Consider the following 16,199-nt stretch of genomic DNA (forward strand, 5'->3'; position numbering starts at 1 on the left):
ATCTTTTTAAGTATTTATTCTGTTGCATCTATTTGAAACACCATATATTTTATAGCTCTTCCAAAATTTATCATTGCGCTAATGTGTAAAGTTTTCTTTTTTTTTTTTTTTTTTGTTAGTGGCTCGTTATCTTGAATTTTTGTCATCTTTTCTTTAACGGACTGTTGTTGCAATAAATCATTTCTTTTCTTACAATAGTTATTGAGCATTGCATTTGTTGATGATCAAATTATCATTTTTAGAGCTTTTTCAAACATATGCCCATTTTCACAACAATCTTGTTTTTCTAAAAACTGTTCCTTCATTAGATATTCTGATGTTACATTAAATGCTGCTTTCTGTTGATCTTAAACTATCCAAAATTCTTTTTCGAAATCTGAACACAGTTTTTGAATTATGATATAATTATAGAAAACAACATTTACTACATACTTTGACGGATAAAAGAGTTTACCACGGTCTAACATTTTGAAAAAACTGAAACTTTCATCAAATGCTAATTCTCTTTTAAAGAAAGGTAGTCTTCACAAAATGAGCATTGTAATTTTTTAAGAACACTCCTAACACAGTATCCTGCTAAATGTACGGACACAGGCAAATAACTTTCAGCTGCTGCTATGTCTTCATCAGATATAAATATATTTAAAGACATTTCGTTATCATTTTTTTTTTTGTGTTCTATAAAGTTTTCTGCAAGACTTAAATCATCAATTTCTACAATTCCAAGTTTTTTACTTTTTAACTTTATTTTCATCAAAGACATAAGTCGAATTTTATTTTCAATCTCAAATATTTGGCGTTATCAACAGGATGAGGGTATTTTTTTCTAATCATGACAGCAAAATGTTTCATTAAATCTTGTAACAGAAGCATACAGTATTCCAAGTACAGTTTTGTTTAGATTTTCAAGGAATCCCCCCCCCAAAAAAACGCTATTTTAAAGCAAAAATATTAATATAAAAAACGTAATAACAAATTTATAAAAATGAAATTTTTTAAAAAATAGTTCTATGTTTTATAAACAACTGGTTTAACAATATTTTTTTCCAAGTTTCTTTAATAATTTTTTTTAGATATAATGTTAATTACAATTTTCAGGATAAACTTGAAAATGTGACAAAAAAAAAGGGTTGAAAGGGTAATGTGTTTTCTTAAAATATTATAAGCACACGAATTTGAATTTTTAATTACTTTCATATCTCTAAAACTTAATGACAAGTGGTTTTAAAATAAAAGTCGAGATAAATTAGATATTACAAATGCTATTTTAAGTTCCAGATTTTGTATATTTTCCCGATTATTGCTTTATATTAAGCACTGAATTTTGTACTGAATATTTAATCCGCAGTAAAATTTATTATACATTAAATAATACTATAGTATTATGAACTTAATTACCCATTAAAATATTCACATGCAATTTATGAAGCAACATGCATTTATTAAAAAAATTATAGAATTCACTTTAAGACAAATTTCAGGAAACAAAAGCTCATTATACTGCTTATTTACATTGGCAATGATTTATTATATACTTTTATATTTTACACTAGTTATTGTTTACTATTATCACTACACTAGTTTTTCATTGGAAATGATTTTGGCTTTAAAAACAGACATATTAAACATATTAAATATTTAATTTTTCTTTGAATATCAATGAAATCATAAGAATGAAAGCTCACCCTGCTATTTTTAGTTGGAATGAAGTCCTTTCGCTTTATTGCACGGATCCACTTTTCTTTCAGATCGGCATCATTATTAAAAGCGAAAATGTGCACTTTAGGTCCAGATTTGTAATTGCCGTTAAATTGTGGCACTGAGCACATGTAAGGCATTATATTGTTTCTGGAACCACTCACAAATTGCCAAAAACCTCAAATTTAATATATCCAGCTGCAGGAAAATCAGGAATGCAGTTAATATCTCAAGATTTTAGGTCAAGAATTTCAGTTCAACCTCTTCTTTCGAAGCAATGGCGACTGACAACCTTTGACCCAGCGTTGCCCTCACCCCACGAAGGGGTGCACTCTTCACCCCAAGAAGGGATGCACTCTCTGGAATGACGTCACACGCTCAACGTCACTGAGCTGTAGGGCCTTGTTTCTCGAAGGCCACGGTTTTATCTGCAGTCCTGCTTTTTGCAGGTATCGTCCATTTCGTCCGCAAACAAACAGGAAGTTATAATTCAGCACCTGTGCACGCGGGGGTGCTAGTAGCTGTATCGTCACAATAGGCAATGCTCATTATTTAATGTATTTATATCAGAAACGTTTTTCGTAACTGATATTTCATTTTTAGTTTCATGCAGATTTATATAGTTGACCCTTCAGTTTATGTAAGAGCTCTGAAATTAAATATCTTGGACAACTGGAACTGGACATTTAAATATCTGTTGAATGAGTTAAACCTGTTATGTTTCATTTTTTTAGAATGAATGTAAACTTTTACTAAATATACCTACAGAAACTGGGGAGCCATATTAAGTTAGATTTCAAAGCTTTAGTAAAATTAATTTTCTAGTTTAAAAATCCAGAACATGAATTTTTAACCCAGATCAGCTATTAGTCCTGAAATTAGATTTTACATCATTCACTATGAGGGATGAATTATTTTTCAAATTGCTGCCACCAAATATTATCTATTACTTTTAAAGAAATTAAATAATGAAGAGTTCACGTGAATGTATGTATGCTCCTTACATTGGGAAAATATGATGGTACCTAGCGTCATCAGATATTGAATAATGTTGTGTAAGTACCGGTTCTTAATAGATTGAATGCAGAAGTCCGATAAAAGATTAATAAAATTTATTCTTAATAAAATAAATATAACAGAATGCTGGAGTTTTCATCAGAGATTTTCGTACAAGTTTTTACAGTATCACGCAATATAATCAGCAGTTATACTTCAAATTAATAAAAATGTTACAGTGCAATGCAAAGAGAAAGCTAATGCAATTTCATATTGAACTCCCAATAATAATAGCAGTAGCTAACTAAACAACTGAACTGAGATGTTCTCTACCTGGCTTTTTATAGATTTCAATCAGTTGCAGGATATTTCTAGTAATTTCTGTGGTTCTCAAGATTTCTTGAAAGCAATAAAAGGATGGAATTATGAGCTAAGTCAATTAAATTTATTCAATTTCAATACAAAGAGATATTCATTTATTAACCCCTTCGCGCCGACTGTCACGTCTACGTGCCAGCAACGAACACACTCACTTCCCGCCCGACACGCAGGTGTGCCAGAGCGTTTTCCCATTTAGCCCCGACTGTCACGTATTTGTGCCAGTGTCCTGGAACATTTTAAAAACTATAATTTTTGCCACAAGATGGCACTGTATGTCCATATGTTTTCAGATACATGTACATTAGACCTTCTACTCAAAATGAGAGAAGCATGATTCACGTACACGTGTTTTTGATTATATAAACAAAAGGGGAAACAAATGTTTCCAAATGGCGTGATTTATGATGTCTCTTTAAATTCGCACCTGGTAGTTGTTTATTCGAAGTAGAGAAGTTTTATTTTCGCTAAAGCGTTGGGTATTTCGGTTTAAATTAGATCTTGTTAGACGTGAATTCTTTCTGTTTTTAATAGAAACAGACTGAATAAATATTTTTTAATAGAAAATTTGTTAGACGTGAATTCTTTCTGTTTTAGAAAATAATTAGATCTTGTTAGACGTGAATTCTTTCTGTTTTTACCGTTGCAATCACACCAAGATTAGCAGAATCATTAAATCCACTCAGATTAACTGAAAGACATTTTCCAAAACTTTGTTCAGAAGAGACTGATAAGAAAATGAGACGACGATGATTCGTTTGTTCACATTCCCGGATAAATCCTCCAAAACGGCAAATGAGTTATTAGGAGTGCAAGGAATGTAACGTAGGACTGTGTGTAGATCCCTGTTTTCAAATTTTTCATACGAAAAGAGAATTTTAAGTAATATATTTAGTTTTCAGATGTATAATGTTAAAAGTCATAAAATGGTGAGTAATGAAAATAAAATGTGTAAAATATGCATTTAAACAAGAAATAAGGTAATTAAAGTATATATATAAAAATATCTATAAAGCATAAGCTGTTTAAATACTCCATAGAGCATTATTAAACAATGCGTTGATACTTCGGAAATTTCATGGATTTAGGCTTAATAGCAAAAAAGCCCCCGGCCTTGGACAGACGCTCGTGTAAGACACTGCCGGCCTCTGCGATAAGCGCACGTTTGCGCTACCCGGTGCGAAGGGGTTAAATGTTAAAGCATGTGCTCTTGTATTTTTACTTTTCTGGCATAGCTTTCTCTTTGAATTTCTTTCATGCTGCATTGCATGGGTAAATACAGTAGTTTAATTAAATCTACTAAAATTATCTATCTAAATACAAAATTTGTAACACTACCCCCTTCCCAAGGACTACACATTTCAGGCAGTACAATCCCTGAACAGGAAGGCATACTTAACACTAAGGCATCAATGCAATAATAAGCATTACAACAAACAGCATAAACAATAATTGCAATAAATAACATAAAGCGAATCAAATACTTATCAATGAATGACTTCATAAATTTACAAATTTAGAAAGTATATACACTATGTACAATGGCCATAGTAAGGAGCCAGCATGTTGTAATGAATGACTTTAGGCTTAGTATTTGATGGCTTACAGATATGAACTATGATATCATTCAACCTGCTTAGGACTGTGTAAGGATCATCCCAGTTTAGGACAGAGTCCTTTTTTTTTTTGTCGAATTGGATTCCACAACCGCACCTTGTCTCCTTCGTTGAATCAATGTCCTACTACTTCCCTTGTCATGTCGGGTCTTCATCTTCAAAGTCACCAAGTAGACTCGCTGTCGTGCAAAATTGCACATCACTTCAAACCATGGAGGTAAGAAAGGAAGGAGGGCCCAACTCCGCACTACAAGTGCAGCACTGCTCCGTGGCTTTGGTCTCCAGTTGAAGTGTTTTTTGTTTATGTTCAGAAGTTCCCTTGTCAGAGCTTTGATAATATTTCAACACATGGCAGTTCCATACAAATAAAAAAACAGGACACTTTCACATAAAAGAAACATTCATTGTGTGATGCATAATAGCAGTTTGTATAGTTTAATGACATGTATGTAAAAATCACATCTTGGTTATTTTTCGATAACTAACAACAGCGATTTTGATTTTGAATTTGTTTTATAAAATTCTAAGCTAATGGACTACAAAAATAAAGATTTTAGCAAAAATCAGAGCTTAAATTGCGCCGGAGCCCGGCTTTGGTACTTCTCAGTTTTCGAGATAAATTATAATTTCAGCCGGAACGCACCGCAGCCTTAAATAAAAGGGCTCTGGCTCTTCTTTTATGTAAGTGAACCACAATTTTAGCACATAAATTTTGTTTTAATAGTAAACATGCCTTAAAAAATGAATTCTAACTTCCGAATGCAGGCCTGTATTTCTCTCGCATTCTTACACAGAGGCTGAGATTTTTAAGAGCGCCCCAATCATATGTCGAAGGCTTACTCTCCAGGATATGCAATGAGTTTATGAGAGCGGGTAAATTTTGTATTTCTCAAAGAACTAAAAGTGATACCCTGGTTGCGCACGTTCCACGCTAGTGGCTTCTTACTGCAGAGCTCCTGTAGACTTTCTGAATGATGTAACCAAACGAGGAACCACTGTTGTCGCTTGTATAGAGAAGTCTTATGTTTATTCTCACGTTGTATTCAAGAAAATGTGTTCAGGGAAAATTTCTGCTTGATGGCTGGTATTTATATCGATAGAATAATACTAGTCTCAACGATCAGAAAGTCTTCAACTCTCCCCTCTTTATTTTCAAAGTTATAATTTTCCGTTAAATTTCTTTCCATATCCTCTTTCTAGGTTTCTCACTATTCTCCTTGTACTGCAAAAAAAGAGTGGTACTTGTCATCCTTTGAAATAGTACATTACACGTATAATCAGGGCTTAAACTCAGACGAAGATTGGCTGAGCTGCCTCTTCTGCTACATGAAATTGTAATTGCAACCAGTGCCTCAAATAAGACAAGGTCCGATGCTTTTTTTTTTTTTTTTTTTTTCCTATTTAACTATTTGAAATTAATTTAATAATTTATTAGCTTTTTCTTTATCTCTTTACGTTTTTCATAATTTAAATTAATTTATTTTTATTTATTTGTTTAATTAAATCAATTAATTATTTAAGTGATTGAATTAATTTAAAATAATCTTAATTTAAATTTAATTATTTTAATTTTTAGCTATTTTATTTATTTATTTTTTCTTTCCTTCCTCACAGTCTTCCTTAGATTTCCAGCACTTCTAATTTTAGAACTTAAGCCCTGGCAAAAATATTATGCTTAAAGAATGAAAAATACTTTGCGGTACTTTTAAAATTGTATACACCTTTCGATACCCTTGATAGAGTATTCGCTACTTTTATGTTCCAAATACCAAAATGTTTTAAATAAAAAAAATTTTTTGTCATCCACATATTATTGTAGCATGTACTTTTTAAAATTTTTTAGAGGAGAGGCTTTATAGTTCCTCATTTTAAACTCATCATTGTATTTTTATATAATTGAAAAATACTCACTTTAGGTTTACATTTTTTACTTATTTGGGTTAATTAAAAAATAAAATTGCCACAAAATGCTGCAATCCTCGTCAAAATGAATGAATATACACACAGATATGCCAATAAGTTCACTTTTCCTTGATTTGTAATCACACATTTGTGAAAATTATGTACAGTTTTACACAAATGTGTGAAACAGAAGGTGGATATATTTATGAACTCGTTAGATAAAGCAGTATTATGCAGAGTAAGGCAATCAAGATTGCGATCTGATGACAATGCCGTTAATGTTTAAATGTGAAATGAATAGTTATTATTTATTATATTATCAGAGAATTATTAAACTGGGTAAAATCGCTAAAAGAGGTATTGAGTGCTCTGCCAAAATCTATTAACTAGAAGATTTGAATTTGATAATGAATGTATCCTAAAACATGTTTCAAGTCAAAATTTTGAAACTTGATGGCTCAATGCAAATATAAAAGTATGCAGGTTAAAATATTAGGAATTAGGCGCATAGGTTAGGTTAAGTTTTTATTAAATATAGTGAAGCTTGCAAGGGCTATCTGCCTAAAGGGAGAGATGCCATCGTAGAGAATTTCAAAGAAAAACTGACCTATGAGTGGGTATTAAAAATTATGCATGTATTCATTCTAATTATATTGATACATATTTCTTATGTAAGAATTTTGGGTATATGCTAAATTATTGTAAATTACTTTACTCGAAAAATTAGTGAATGCGCAGAAATCAGATTCAATAATGCTGAAAATGAAAAATATGAATTATGTATGGGTTTATGCATATGCTTGCAAAAAGCATGTGTCTGCCGTTAACAGAATACGTAAATATTTATTAAATTATTTATAAATGTATTTGAAATGAAGGATTTATTCATTTATAAATTCATGTGAAAGTTATTGAGAGGAAATCTAATTATTAAGTTTTCTAAATTTATAATGATTATAAATGTTATCTAAATATATAATAAATTTAACGTTGAATTGTAAATATAAATTGAAATCCTGTTGACAAGTGTGTTTATTTAAGCAAGAATTGTGTGTACTGGAAAGCACTCTGTTAAAAGGTATTGTAAAGCAAATTCTATGAGATGTAAGTAACAGGGTTGCCACTCAAACAGGAGAATGAAATTCCCTGACTTTTCCAGGCTTTCCAGGTGTGTTTCAAGAAAATTCCAGTCTATCTGCGTAATGTACGTTGGCTGTGCTAAGAGGTAAATTAATTATGGTATTACTTGTATTGTGTAACAAATTCACTTAATTATTCAATAAATCCCAGAGGACATTTATTCTTAATTATTCTTGGTATACTTTATTTGATAATTTTGTTTAGTTTTCCACTTAATAAAATTTAAGATATATACATTGGATAACAAATGTATGTTTTATTTAATTATTACTCACAATCATCACCAGTTCAACACGAGGCTAATCCGGTCCTTATAAATCACAACGCAATGCTAAATAGTAGTTAGGTTAGATTTTAGGTAAATTTAATTTGCGTGAGGTACGTTCTTAAAAGGCACCTTAACACTTGAAAACACAAATGTAATTATAATAGTTGTTGTTTTCTCCACTGAAGATTGAGATTAGAATCTTCCCAATCTGGAACAAAATAAGGCTTGCTTTTTTTTTTTTTTTTCCAGACATTCTGCAGCTAAACGGAAGAAAGAAATCTATTTTAATAAATTGAGGTATTTTATATTTATTTCGCAGCATACATAAGGAAAAAATATGTGCATTAAATTTCGTGATGGTATGTCATCAGACTGCTATAATTAATTTCAGGATTATGCCGGAGAAAATTTCCTGAAATTTGGAAATATTATTTACTAATAATAAATAAATTTAGAGGGAAGAAGCAACATTAAATTATATGAATAACATAAAAATAATTACTTAAAAATTGAATTAGAATAATCAACGATATTTTAGCGAATATAGTTATATTACATGGCTAGCCTAGATGACTGATTACTATTTTTTTATTTTACTGCAAAATGGCAAGGTATTTATTAAAAAGAAAAAAAAAGAAAAGGTTTAAAAAGATTTTGCGGTAAAATTCTAGTATACGGTAAGGCTTTGGCACGATTTTGAAAATTCTCGCCAAGACCAAAATGACCCGTTTACTGCGCATCATGATGTCGCCAAATCTCATTATTATTCTAACCAAAGAACGTCTATGTAAAGAAGAAAAGGTTCCATACAAGTAAAATGCTACTACGCCATTAGAATGCGGAGGAAAAATTTGCCAAGGGATTTGGCGACGGAACCTGGCGGCCAGAATTTCCCTCTCCGCGATGTGTACAGGAAATTGAGAAACACGTGTTAAGAAGAAACGCTCTTTGACAAAAAGAAAACTACGAAAATCCGTTTTTAAAATTATTGCGAAAAATCCACGCAATAATTTTAAAAACGGATTTTCGTAGTTTTTTTTTCCCCCTGAAAATAACTAATCCATGAATTAATTTACTTGCGCCAAAAAATATTTTCTTTTCCTTTAGAGTTTAACCACTTGCGCTAAGACTAAACTTCACGGTTGCGGTGCCGTGCGCTACAATATAACAAGCGGTAAAGTGTCTCATTTACGCCACTCCGCATCTGCGAGTGCAATCCAGAGCTGTAACTCGAGAAATAAACAATCTCGTTGTTAGGCGACGTGTGCACCACGTTATTTTCATTTTTGCGATAAATGCTTATCGACGTGGTGTTCACCTCGCTCACGGTTTGAGACAAAAGCATCTGGACGTGCGTGGCACGTCTTTTTAGCGCAAGTCGTTAAAGAAATTTTAAACGATATTCATTTTATGAACTCTTGATAACGTGACCTTCGAACTTCAACACCGGTTTCGAGCTTTGGCAACAGATATATCACACATGCACAGCTGTTTCCCTCTATGATGGAACGGAGCCACGTCTGTTGCAGAGAGGTTTTCCTTCTTTACAATACATATTCTTTGATTCTAACCTCCATGGTACCGTATACTAGGATTAAACCCATTTTGTTTTATACGAGAACAGGTACTTTCTTTGGTTCATGCACTGCACATGCGATTCTCGAGAATACTGGAAATCAAAAGTTGCGAGAAAGTTGCTTTGCCTTTCTAAAAGACAATCAAATTGGAGCTGCGAAAATTGGCTCTATGCCAGCTACCCGAATGACACTCACGTGATACATAATTCGCCAAAAAAGTTATTTCTTGCGACGTCGGCGCAAAAATCGCTTTTTTTGGCGGGATCGTTGTATGAACTTCCCTGACTTTTCCAGATTTTGACAAAAATACTTAAATTCCCTGACTTTTCCCTGAATATTTTGGTCAATTTTCGAATTCCCTGACTTTTCCCAGTTTTCCAGGTAGCGTGGCAACCCTGAAGTAATGAAAAAAAGAGTTTTAGAATATATGTTGTCCAAATTAAGGGTAAAAAAAATCTGATAAGTATAATTAAAAGAATTATTCCTTTCCATTTAATATTAGCTCAGTTAGAAGTTTTAAATAATATTTAAAAGAAATCCTTTTTTTATTCTCTTTCAGAAATATTCAGAGAGAGTTAAGTACATGGAAATGAGCACCAATATTTAATGTACTTCACTATTAAAATAAAAGGTGCTCTTATTTGAAATCGACCGAATAGAGCATTAATTATAAATTTTTCGATTTAAAAATGTCTCAGAAGCTAAAAAGTGGTATCATATTTGAGAAAGTATTTTAGGAAGAAGCGCTATAAACAGAAAAGAAATAATGCATAATTTTAATATTAATGTGGAAATCTGGAACATAGGAAATGTTAAATACCATTCTGACTACAATAAGAATAATATTTCTTTACATTTTCTGGATATAGAATTACACAAACAGAAAATCAGTCATTGTTCTTTTTCTTCTTGAAGGCTTAATGTTGCCACTCTGGCAAAAAGAAAATTGCATGCGAGGAGTTTCACAGATGGCGCAAATGATGTTGCCACCCCCTTCCCAGTGTTAGATCTCATAATCATTCAGGTATGCAGGAAATCTCACCCTTGGTCCAGCTTTTGTGTTTCTAGGATGAATATCTTTGGGAGAATCATTGTCTCCAGGAAGTGGAGGTGAGATTTTGGAGTTATCAACTTCATGTGTCTGGAGATTTGTTGTTATTTCAGTTTTGAGACTGAAACATGATTAAAAAAAAAAAGATATAAAAAAGGATATCGACAGAGGTTTCAGTCTCTCTGTCAATAGCCTTTTAATGTTACCTGAAGCATTCCACATCGAAAAATTTCTCAAAATATATTTTTTAACTAAATATGGTCCGAGATAGGGTGGTTGAAGAGAACATGAAATTATATTATTATAGATGAATATGTGTGAACAATTTGCTAAATCCTTGTGCACGAAATTCCCCCCCCCCATGGCTAGTGGTTGGTGTTGGTTTTAGGTTTTGGATATGACTTTGCAATTTTTGTATAAAATCTGAATGTGTAACAGTGGGGACATAACTGAAAAAATTCTCCAGGCAAACAGATTGGTGAACCGTAGACAAGTTCAGCAGAAGAACAATGCAAATCCTCTTTAATGGCGGTTCGAATGCCAAGAAGAATAAAAGGTAGAACATCAGCCCAATAATTTGACGTTTGCAGGTGGGATTTTAGGCTGCTTTTCAAGGTTCGATGTTGTCGTTCGATTAAACCATTAGATTGTGGATGATAAGCCATGGTGCCGTTAGCCTTGAAGCCTAGTATTTGCTCAAGGAACTGAAGAGTTAGCTGTCAAATTATTGATCTTGGTCAGATGTTATCTTCTCTGGGATTCCAAATCTCGAAATCCAAGTCGCGATGAGGGCATGTGCGACGGACTCTGTGGTTTGGTCTTCCAGAGGTACAGCTTCGATCCACCGAGTGAATCTATTGATGATGGTAAGCAGGTACCTAAAACCTTTGCAAGATGGTAAAGGGCCAATAATATCGATATTAAGTTACTTAAAACATTGATTGGGAACTTTGAGTTCAGCAGCTGGAGCATGGGTATGTTTGTGAATTTTGTCTCTTTGGGATTGCTAGCATGCTCTAGACCACAGCTGACAGTCTTTGTTTATGCCAGGCAAAATGAATCTCTTCATGACCAGCTTCGTTGTTGCATGAATTCCAGATGGAATAAATTATGTATAGAGAAAAATACTTGTTCACGAAATTCTTTTGGCATGTATGGCTTGTTAAAATTAGTGGAAGTATCACAGTAAATTTTCTTATTGCTATCTGGAATAGGAATTGGTACTATTTTTAAACTAGAATTTGATTTAAGAATCCTGAGGTCTTCATCCTCCTGGCAATCTTTTATAACTGTATAATCAATTGGAGCTAGGAAAGCGATGGTGTCGATTCTCGATAGCTTGTCAGCTATAATGTTTTCTTTTCCAGAAATGTAGTGTATGTCTGTAGTGAATTCGACAATGTAGTTCAATTGCCATACTTGTCTTGGAGAGACTTTTATCTAAATTCTGGTGGAAGCCAAAAGTGATAGGTTTATGGTTAGTGAAAATAGTAAATGATTGTCCTTCCAGAATGTCTTTAAAATGCTTCACCGCTAGGTAGATTGTAAGTAGTTCTCGATCGTCTGCACTGTAATTTCTCTGTGTTCTGAGAATGGTGATAGAGATCGGGAGAAAAAGCTTAGCAGTTGTTTTTCATTATTTTATAGTTGATGAATCACGGCACCCATGGTAGAATCAGATGCATTTATAGTTAGGGTGATCTGTGCCATTTGATTGGGGTACACTAACATTATAGAGTTGCACAGTGCGCTTTTGATATCAGCGAAAGCCTTCTGCACATCTTTGGTCCAAATTAAAGGTTTTTTTGCTGTTTTTCTTCACTCCTTTAAGCAAGATTGTCAGGGGTTGTTGTAGTTTGGCTCAGTTTGGAATGAAACGATGGTAAAAGTTCACCATGCCCAAAAATATGCGTAAGCTTGTGAAGGATTCCGGTTTAGGATATTCTTTAATTCTTTCGATGGAAGAGGCTTGATTCCGAGGCAGTATGCAATCGTAAATTGCATGAGAAAAATATGTGTAATTTACGAATGGCCGCTCGTATTAAAAAACGTTCAAGTTGAACGTAAAAATATCGTAAAAAGTGTCCAAGAAAGAATACTAGATATTTATGTATATTTTTACGTCATAATATACGTATATTTTTAGGAAAAATTTACGCATATCGCGTATACATAAATTTCTAAAATTGTTTTCTTCACATATGCATATGTATTTAAAAATTTACGTAAATTTTCCTGATTTTTTACTGTATATAAACGGATATATTTGATAGAAATTAACATAGATATTGCCCGCATTTTACAGTACAAAAAAGTATATATTTTATATTAATTGACCTAAATCTTCCCTATGTTTTCTTTGCTTATGCAAATGAATGACTTTGGTAAAAATTTAGTTCGATGTCTTCTCCTCTTTACTGTATATAAATGCACATTTTTTGTAAAATAATTGCATAAATCTTCAATTACCTTTTTACTGCATTTTCGTAAAATGTACTTATTTTAATCTCATATTTTTTAGATAAATGTATGTGTTTTGCACAGGCATTACACTATAATTTAATAAACTCAGGAACAATGGACTGTATTATATCTCACTTTTATTCTCATTAATTTACATCGTTCATGGCCACTCGAAGCCACGAATTCTCTCACACGCTCTTAGCTCACAATCTCATGTCACAAACTCCAAGAGCTCAAGGCGCATGCGCCGATGCTATTAATAAAATGCGCACACGGGCGCAACATACCGCCCGCCTTGACATTATGTAATCATTCAAAATTAGATCTTACAATATAAAATTACACAGAGTGACAATATGAAATACGGGTAAATAATTATACACATCAAATAATAACATCAATAAAATCAAACTACTATAATAAGAAAATACAATAATTAATTACAAACATACTTTTTGTTTAATTTGGCATAGGTAAAAGACAAATTTTATTAATTGATCTCTTAAAAATACCTCCTTTCGTTTTCACTGAAACTACTCTAACCTTATTGTCTTTACCTAAGAATATCTCTACGATTCTGCCAAGAGGCCAGTTACATACAGGAACATTATCAGTCTTTAAAATTACCATAGTTCCAACCTTGACATTGTCTTTTTCAAAGAACCATTTAGTTCTTCCTTGCATTGTACTCAAATAGTTATTTCTCCAATACTTCCAAATTGTTTGCACTATTTTAGTCTATTTTTGCCAGCTCTTTAACCTATTATCATTAACGTTCAAAATATTAGGTTCTGCAATAGCCGTGATAGGTCTGCCTATCAGGAAGTGGCCTGGTGTCAAGATATCAAAATCCTCTGGTTCAGATGATAAAGGATGCAAGGGCCTAGAATTCAAAATGCCTTCAATTCGAGCAATTACTGTAAGTAACTCCTCATAGGTTAGTTTTAAATTGCCTACTACGCGTTTCAAATGAAACTTAACAGATTTGACACCTGCCTCCCAAAGACCTCCATGATTGGGATCTTTAGGGGGAATGAACTACCAATCAATACTCTCACTCGATAAATAATTACCTAATTCATCATCTGGTTTGCTGACTAGCCTATTCAATTTCTTTAATTCTGCGTTATTACCAACAAAATTGGTTGCGTTATCTGAAAATATGCGTGCACTCTTGCCTCTCCTGCTGAAAAAACACTAAGGTTGCAATAAATGCTTGACTAGACAGTTCTGTTACCAACTCAAGATGGCAAGCTTTGGTAACAAAACAAAACAAACGAAAATGCACACGTACACCTTGTTAAGGCGACCTTTTCTCTGATGTGGGTATTTTATAAAATAATGACCAAAAAAATCAACTCCAACACAATTTAATGGAAAATTCGGGCTGACTCTTTCTTGAGGGAGTTGACCCATAAGTTGTTGACAGGGCACTGGTTTTGCTTTGAAACATACGACACACTCATGTATTATTTTTCTACAAGTGTTGCGCCCGTTTAAGGGCCAAAACCCTTGTCTAACAATAGACAGTAAATCTTGTGGACCAATATGCATGTATTTCTTATGAAACATCACAATAATTAGATTAGTCAACTTATGATTCTTTGGTAAGATTACAGGAAATTTTCTATCAAAACTCAACTTACAATTAGCTAATCTGCCTCCAACTCGTAAAATTCCATATTGATCTGAAAATGGAAAAACACTTCTTACCTTCCTATCTGGAGGTACCTTACCCTCCTTTTCAAGGCTTGAGATTTCTTTTTTAAATCCACTATCTTGAATTAGCTTAATCAGTTTAAGTTCAGCTAATTTTAATTCTGAGCTCTGAAGAGGACTTGAAACCTTGTCCTTCCCCTTGCAGTTGTTTACAACCTAAAAATAAAATTTAAAACACGAATAATTTTAGTGTAATTGTTACTTAAATTTAAGAAATTCTCAATGAAAGGGTTAGCTTTCACATTAAGAAAAATATTAGAGTCACTAAGGATTTTAAGTTCATCTGGAAAGTCCTTCACAATGACTTCCACCGGAATCTCTCTATTTGGATAGTCGTCGTATCTCAGGAACAGATGGCCTTTCCACCACATATCATTTTGTACAAGTTTACTGGGATCCAAATCTCGGGATATAAGATCACTCGGATTCTCCTTTGATGATACATGACGCCACTGATGATCATTAGTCAACTCTTGAATTGTTGCCACTCAATTTGCAACAAATGTCTTCAACTGGTTCCTTTTGTATCCATGACAGCATGATCATGGAGTCACTCCACAGATAAACTTTGTTCACAGGAATCTCTAATGCAGATATTACTCTAACCATCAACCTTGCAAGTAGGACTGCCGCACAAAGCTCCACTCTCGGAATAGTAACTCGTTTAATAGGCGAGACTCATTACTAGCCTTGTCTTCACTTCTCCATCTCTCGAACGGCACTTGCAATATATGGTTGCTCCATATGCTACCTCAGAGGCATCTGCAAATCCATGAAGTTCCACATAGTCTACTTCTGCAATAAGAATAAACCTTTCAATTTCTATTTTACTTAAAACTTCCAGTTCAGTAGAGAACTTCTTCCATTCATCAGCTTCCTTTTTTGGTAGTGGTTCATCCCAATTCAGCTTTAACAACCACAACCGTTGCAGGAATATTCTGGCTTTACATATGATTGGCCATAGTAAACCAATCGGGTCAAACAATCTTGCAATTGTGGTCAATATTTGTCGTTTGGTAACAACTATGTCATTATCGAGTTTCACTCTAAAACAGAAACAGTCTCTTCTAGACCTCCAAGACACTCCAAGTGTTGTAGATTCTGCTTCATTAGGAAAGAATAGGAGTGATCTTCCCCAAGTTCAGCATGATTACTGCACCACTTGTGCAGTGTCATTCCTGCACTCTTCAGTATTGATCAGTTAACTGAGATTTAAGCTATTTAGCTGTACTCAAAGATTCCGCTCCACTAAGCACATCATCCATATAATAATTTTTAAGTAAGACTGGCGCACCTAATGGCAATTTTGGACCTTCATCAATCGACAATTGTTTAAGAGTTCTCATACCTAAGTATGGAGCACTAACTGTACCGTATGTCACAGTATTAAG

The 16,199-nt window shown here is 33.2% G+C and overlaps 2 protein-coding genes across 5 annotated transcripts in view; one reads left to right on the forward strand and one right to left on the reverse strand.

Moving 5' to 3' along the window:
* LOC118198872 (NFX1-type zinc finger-containing protein 1-like) overlaps nucleotides 1-14,000 on the forward strand; it is a 67,359-nt gene extending 53,359 nt beyond the window's left edge. The window contains exons 3-4 of one of the 2 annotated variants that reach the window (XR_015043028.1): nucleotides 7,750-7,815; nucleotides 13,878-14,000. The gene's annotated coding sequence lies outside the window, so the exon portion shown is untranslated. Of the gene's footprint in view, nucleotides 1-7,749; nucleotides 7,901-13,877 lie in introns of those variants that run through there. The other variant, XR_015043027.1, reaches the window with a different exon arrangement.
* The window catches only part of LOC146995406 (uncharacterized), a 30,027-nt gene continuing 16,623 nt past the window's right edge, over nucleotides 2,796-16,199 (reverse strand). The window contains exons 3-4 of one of the 3 annotated variants that reach the window (XM_085823720.1): nucleotides 14,803-14,964; nucleotides 2,796-5,910 (exon numbers count right to left, since the gene is read on the reverse strand). In XM_085823720.1, coding sequence (XP_085679846.1) covers nucleotides 5,860-5,910; nucleotides 14,803-14,964 — 213 coding nt within the window. In that variant the 3' untranslated portion in view covers nucleotides 2,796-5,859. Of the gene's footprint in view, nucleotides 14,965-16,199 lie in introns of all 3 variants that reach the window. The other 2 variants (XM_085823719.1, XM_085823718.1) reach the window with 2 other exon arrangements.

The sequence above is a fragment of the Stegodyphus dumicola genome, chromosome 9 (assembly GCF_044657685.1).
Source record: "Stegodyphus dumicola isolate Sdum_Otavi_A_Nest chromosome 9, ASM4465768v1".
NCBI classification, from domain to species: domain Eukaryota; kingdom Metazoa; phylum Arthropoda; class Arachnida; order Araneae; family Eresidae; genus Stegodyphus; species Stegodyphus dumicola.